Here is a 6,232-nt window from a genome sequence, read left to right as displayed (position 1 = left end):
ACACTGTAAGATGTTGATCTTTGACCAAATGGATTTACGCCATCCATAGCCAGGCCTAAGCGCAAATTTCGAGCTTCCCTGGCAAAATCCGACCATGTTCCATCTATATGTTTCCAGGCTGCGCAATCTGCAGGAATTCGTAGCACACCATCCGAAGATTTATTCTCCTCATGCCATGATGCTAGGGCGGCCATGGACTTACATTCGAAGAAATGCTTGATGCGAGGAAGCAGAGGAAAATGTGGCAAAACCTTTTGTGGAATTTTTCTCCCGTGGTGATCTACTCGATATCTTTCGGAATCACATTTCGGACACTTCTCCATGTCTATGTATTCCCCTCTGAAAAGAATGCAGTCATTAGGACAAGAGTAGATAGAATTGTAATCCATCCCCAAGTTTCGCAATATCTTTCTTGCTTCATCTCGGGAATCTAGCATCACATTGTCAGCTGGTAGTATGTGCTCTTTCAGCAATCTACACAACATAAAAATATGATACAGTCGTGTAAAAATCTATCAGATCATTATACATTTAGAGTTTTATTAAAGTAAACTAATTGTAATAGATCACCTGAAAAGCGCTGTGACGCTAGTGTCACTCCATCCAAACTTTGCCTGCATGTTGAGAAGAACCAGGAGTGCTTTCAATCTAGACATACGTGCTCCATTATACAATGGCGTATCGGCTTCACTTTTCATATCATCATAGATAAGCCTTTCTGAATCCATGATCGTCTCGATCATTTCATCAATCTCGGGCTCAAACATTGCCTCGTTGGGAATGTGCTCTGCATGATCATCCCCCGAGCTGTCAGAGGCTACATCTTGTGGCCTCACATATGCTGCTTGACCAAAGCGCCTGCGAACACGTCTATTGGGTTGCAAGATTGCTGCTTGTTGGCCAGCGTCAGAGTCCAACGAGTTATAATTGGCAACAACTCGATCTATAATAGATGGATCGAACTCGCCAAATTCGCGAACGTGCTGCAAAGAAACACGTCTTGTCCGTCGCACAGCATGCTTGCATTGATTACAAGGACATAAGACCCTCGTTGAGAGATAGGTGTTTCAGTTGAACGGTCCCACATCCTCGTCACTACTCATAATGAGGATAAAAAACTTATAACCTGGACAACAAATTTAATATTCTATTGGCATTCTTCATCTTATCTCTCTCTCTCTCTCTCTCTCTCTCTCTCTTTACCTCACATTCTCTAGTCATGTACAATCCCCGCACATCTCGGTCTAGAGGTGCACGGAGATCAGAACCACCGGGTTATAATCTCATCTTTATTGGTCAATACCTATATTTGTGGGTACAAGAAATCTACACACCCACGTCTACATGATACTGCATGTAGTGGACAAAACCCCTTTGCCTCTTCTCTAGCTGTAGCACTTCACAGCATCTTAACATCTTTTCACAGTAGATCTTTTCACTGTTCGTCTAACTCTAAACCCTAAACCATAAGTAATTCTTGCGTGGACTCGATCTAACGTAAATAAGCGTAAATCTAAATAAACGTAAATCTAACTAAAAATAAACCTAAATCTAATTTAACGTAAGTTTACATCTAACCTAATCTTTAACGTCTTTTGGGATAGTTTCCTACGACGTTAAAACTCTCTTCTTCTTGTGTGTGTGTGTGTGTGTGTGTGTGTGTGTGTGTGTGTGTGTGTGTGTGTGTGTGTGTGGGTAAACCTAAATAAACCTAAGTCTAATCTAATATAACATAAATCTAAATCTAACGTAAATTATGTTATATTAAAAACAAAGAACTAAACTAACAGGGATTATAAGAACCTTAAAACTGATTTAACACATAATTTTTCACATAACTCGGCAAGAGTTGGCATTCTCATCACTAAAGATGTGAGAGTTAACTTCCGACGGTGACGCTGCCTCATCTCCATCCACATCTGACGACAGCAATTGGCCCTTTAGACCGTTCTTGCTCTTGTTACTAACTTTGAAGTTGCTGTTGAATGACTAGAGTTTGTCTAGATGGTCATTGTGTCGGGGATGTAGTGACTCTTGCCGCCCTGAAGATCCACCTTCTTCCCTATCTTCTGAAGACATTTCACCAGTACTTTTGGATCGACGGAGCCCACCATGAGTGAAGGCAGCAATACCCTATATTCCATTGAGGGCTTTCTTCACCCGCTTCATGCAGGCATCGCAGTCTATGGAGACCTAAATCTAATCTAATATAACGTAAATCTAAATCTAGCGTAAATAAACGTAAATCTAGTTAAAAATAAACCTAAATCTAATTTAATGTAAGTCTACATATAACCTAATCTTTAACGTCTTTTAAGATAGTTTCCTACGACGTTATAACTCTCTTCTTCTTGTGTGTGTGCGCGTATGTGGATGTGTGTGCCACTAAAAAGAGATAAATGGTATAACCTTTCTATCACCCATGCCAAGTATGATAGATTGATTATGCCATTTCCCTCTTGAATAATAGGTCTTGAGTTCAACTCCTTGTCGGCTAGATCTTTAGGTCTTTTAATTTTAATTAGTTTCCTACGATGTTAAATTAGTTTCTCTCTCTTTCTCTCTCAATGTGTGTGCGTTTTTTTGGATCATATGCATGTTTTCTCTCTCTTTTCCTCTCTCAATGTGTGCGTTTTTTGTTTATGCATGTTCTCTCTCTCTTTTCCTCTCTCAATGCGTGCGTTTTTTGTTTATGCATGCTCTCTCTCTCTTTTCCTCTTTCAATGTGTGTGTGCATTTTTTGTTTATGTATGTGTGTGTGCGTTTTTGTTTTTGTTTGTACTCTCTCTCTCTCTCTCTCTCTCTCTCTCTCACAAAAACACTATGTGTGTGTGTATGTGTGTGTGTGAGAGAGAGAGAGAGGGAGAGAGAAAGAGAGGAAGGGAACATGAGAATGAGGAGAGGGAAGGAGCATACCTGGCTCTCCTTCCTCTCCTCGTGTGTGTGTGTGTGTGTGTGTGTGTGTGTGTGGAAAAGAGAGAGAGAGAGAGAGAAAGAGAGGGAGAGCGTTACCTGCTCCTTGCTTGAGGGCGTCGAAAAACTAAGATCTGAGATCTGAGTTTTTGGGCACGCTCGGTTATTTTTTTAGCTCAGTCGACGTCGTTATGAACGACGCCGAAAATATTTTTTTTGAACGTCGGTGTGTGAGCGTCGCTAATATGAATAGCCTCTTGTAGTGATATGACGGCACACTGACTCCACCAACCAAAGCCTAAAGGCCACATTTCCTGATGACCCGACCGGCGCCTCTCTTTGCCTGATGGTGTGGCGAATGGGCGCCCTCGCAAGATCTAGATTGCACTTCCCATTGGTCGAGGGTGCAGATGGAACCTGGGCAGGGGAGGTGCCAGTGGGCCACGTTCATCGAACAGTCATTTACTGAGGTGCATGTGCATGCGCATATAGCAGGCCCGGCCTACAGTACGTGCAGGACCAGGACCACGATTAGCTGCCTGTCTCCTGTTGCATGTTACTCACGTACAGTCGCCATTTTACATATGGATGGACCTTGAGCTGGCTCATGCTGATAAGTACTGCTTCTCTCCCATCTAGCGAGAAAGCCACCTCTATAAATTAGACGCGCTGCAATCCACACCCAGCCGTCAACCAGCCAAACGTAGCCGCCTAGCGCGCCTCAGCCCTTTTCGGCACTGCCCCACCTGTTCGACCTCGTTTCTCATGCCCACGTCGCTGCTCAGGATGGCACGTCCTGCCTTAAGGTCCCTTTTGGTCGCGCTATTGCTGCCCTGCTTTGACATCCTGCACCCGCTGAAGCCTGCCTCGGCATCCTACTACAGCGGCGGCAGCTCTCAGCAAAGTGACTGGACTAGCGCTCACGCCACTTTCTACGGGGGAAGTGATGCCTCTGGCACCATGGGTAAGTACTGACCCCCCGACGCCAAGACTCTGTTTATATGCAGTACGCAGCGTTCTGCTTTCTGTCAATTATTTAAATAAGTACTCTCTTAAAGCACAATACGATGCAAATTGCAGGGGGTGCGTGCGGTTATGGCGATCTCTACTCCTCTGGCTATGGCACTAACACGGAAGCCCTGAGCATTGCCCTCTTCAATGCCGGGCTAAGCTGCGGAGCTTGCTTCGAGATTCGGTGCGATGCAGCGTCCGACCCGCAATGGTGCGTCGCAGGATCATCTGTGATCGTGACAGCCACCAATCTGTGCCCGCCAAATAATGCGCTGCCCAACAATGCGGGCGTCCCCCTCTCCAGCACTTCGACATGGCACAGCCCGCATTCGAGAAGATTGGAGTGTACCGCGGCGGCATCGTCCCGGTGGAATACAGGCGAGTGCCATGCGTGAAGAAGGGCGGCATCCACTTCACCATGAACGACCACTCCTACTTCAACCTGGTACTCATCACCAATGTGGGCGGGGTGGGCGACGTGCACTCCATCTCCGTCAAGGGATCGCACACGGGATGGCAGGCCATGACTCGAAACTGGGGCCAGAATTGGCAGAGCAACGCGCTGCTGGATGGTCAGAGCCTCTCTTTCCAGGTCGCCACCCCTGGCCTATATCTCACATGGGCATGGGAGGAGATGGGATCTACGGTGGGATGATTGAGCACCGTAGATCTCGGGCTTCCGTGGACAATGTAAACTCGGGAAAAATGTAAACTTGAGTACAATGTAAACTCGGGTACCCGATCGCGAGTTTACTTCGCCCCTCCCCCCGTCCCCAAGGATTGAACCCACAACCTAGGGTTTGAGGGCCATGTGGCCTATCCACCACGCCCGCGTATGTCACTGTGGAATGTACACGTTTCCATGGAGTTTTGACGTGCAAAAGTATCGGGGCGGGCAAAAGTAAACTCGGGTACTCGAGTTTACAAAAATATCCGAGTTTACTTTTGCGACAAGATCTACGGCGCGTGCCTAATGTCAGGGCCCAAAAGTGATGGGAGCCTTTGATCCCATCTCCCATGACCGTGTTAGATATAGCTGAGGGTCATGACCAGTGACGGCCGCACACTCACCTCCTACGACGTGGCGCCTGCGGATTGGCGATTCGGTCAAACCTTCAGCGGCGACCAATTCTAATGGCAGCAGGTTGCCGGCCATTATTAAATTAGGGTAGCCCAACAATACCATACACTAGCAAAACAAGGAGCTCATTGGCAAGCTGAGGTTGCACGAGACCCTAATTAATCCTTCAAGGAGCAGCCCGCAAGTATTTCGAGCAACCCCTTCAGCTAACATACATATTCATGATGATTGTTATGGAAATAAACAATGCTGATGTTGTCATGCTTTTCTCCTCCTTGTGCAAAAAGCTAAATGTCCGTGACTTCTTCAATTAACTCCTCTCCTTGATGTGAAAATGGCATCGCTTCGCGAGGCAATATTCAATTGATTTAAAAGTTGAAACTTCTCTTAAAATTAAAGAGAGGACACTTTTGCCTTTGTGGTGTTTGTGACTATGCTCACATATCCCTGTTTTTAGTGTGAAATGTCGTGGTTAGGGATTTCACTAACGTGTTCACAAATGTGTGAGCACGTTTAACATGTGTTAATAACATAATTTATGTTGTGATCACATCTATACTCACACAACTTTTGCAACGAACGGGTTGAATCCGCTCTGCTTGTAAACCCATCAACTTTGGGTTTGTCCGCTGGACTCCTACAAGCAAACCCAGAACCCGGCGTGTTATGTGATCTCTATATAGAGCGGATGATTAGGCACATTTTTAGCTTTCTGATAAAGATTTGTAGTGTTTAGAACTCTCGGTTGGTTAAGAAGGTCCTTTTGGAAAGAAGTTCCTTATTTTAGAGACAATCTTCTTTCCTCGTAGGTTCGCTTAAGGCACTAAGCCACTAGTCTTCAGTTCTTTGAATTGTGGGATGAGTGTGGTTTGTAGCTAATACTTTCGTAGATTTAGGAAAAAAAATTGGAGGTATTTGAGCTTGTTTGTATAATTTGAGCAACACGATAATTTACATGTTGCTTGCTCCCCCATGTTGCTTTTATAAACAATTTGATGGAGCTAATAGTCCTGTTTAAGGGCTAGTATTGGGTCTTGATATTTGGAGACAATCTTCTTTAGAGCGGATGATTAGGCACATTTTTAGCTTTCTGATAAAGATTTGTAGTGTTTAGAACTCTCGGTTGGTTAAGAAGGTCCTTTTGGAAAGAAGGTCCTTATTTTAGAGACAATCTTCTTTCCTCGTAGGTTCGCTTAAGGCACTAAGCCACTAGTCTTCAGTTCTTTG

General features: G+C 45.0%; 1 protein-coding gene across 2 annotated transcripts; it reads left to right on the top strand.

The window, feature by feature from the left end:
• Positions 1-3,699: 3,699 nt before the first annotated feature.
• Positions 3,700-5,059, top strand: LOC147456063 (expansin-A2-like). 2 transcript variants are annotated; one of them, XM_086515389.1, is made up of 3 exons: positions 3,700-3,877; positions 3,994-4,516; positions 4,961-5,059. In XM_086515389.1, the coding sequence occupies exons 2-3, from the start codon at positions 4,238-4,240 to the stop codon at positions 5,057-5,059; spliced, it is 378 nt and encodes a 125-aa protein (XP_086371515.1). In that variant the 5' UTR covers positions 3,700-3,877; positions 3,994-4,237. The 2 variants fall into 2 exon arrangements, with proteins under 2 accessions (XP_086371515.1, XP_086371516.1); XM_086515390.1 differs by having other exon boundaries at positions 3,814-3,881.
• Positions 5,060-6,232: the final 1,173 nt, after the last annotated feature.

This window comes from Adiantum capillus-veneris, chromosome 6 (genome assembly GCF_014529385.1).
Source record: "Adiantum capillus-veneris isolate H3 chromosome 6, ASM1452938v2, whole genome shotgun sequence".
In the NCBI taxonomy this organism is placed as follows: Eukaryota; Viridiplantae; Streptophyta; class Polypodiopsida; order Polypodiales; family Pteridaceae; genus Adiantum; species Adiantum capillus-veneris.
The sequence above is the reverse complement of the archived record's forward strand: the minus strand, read 5'-3'. Positions and strand labels throughout refer to the sequence as shown.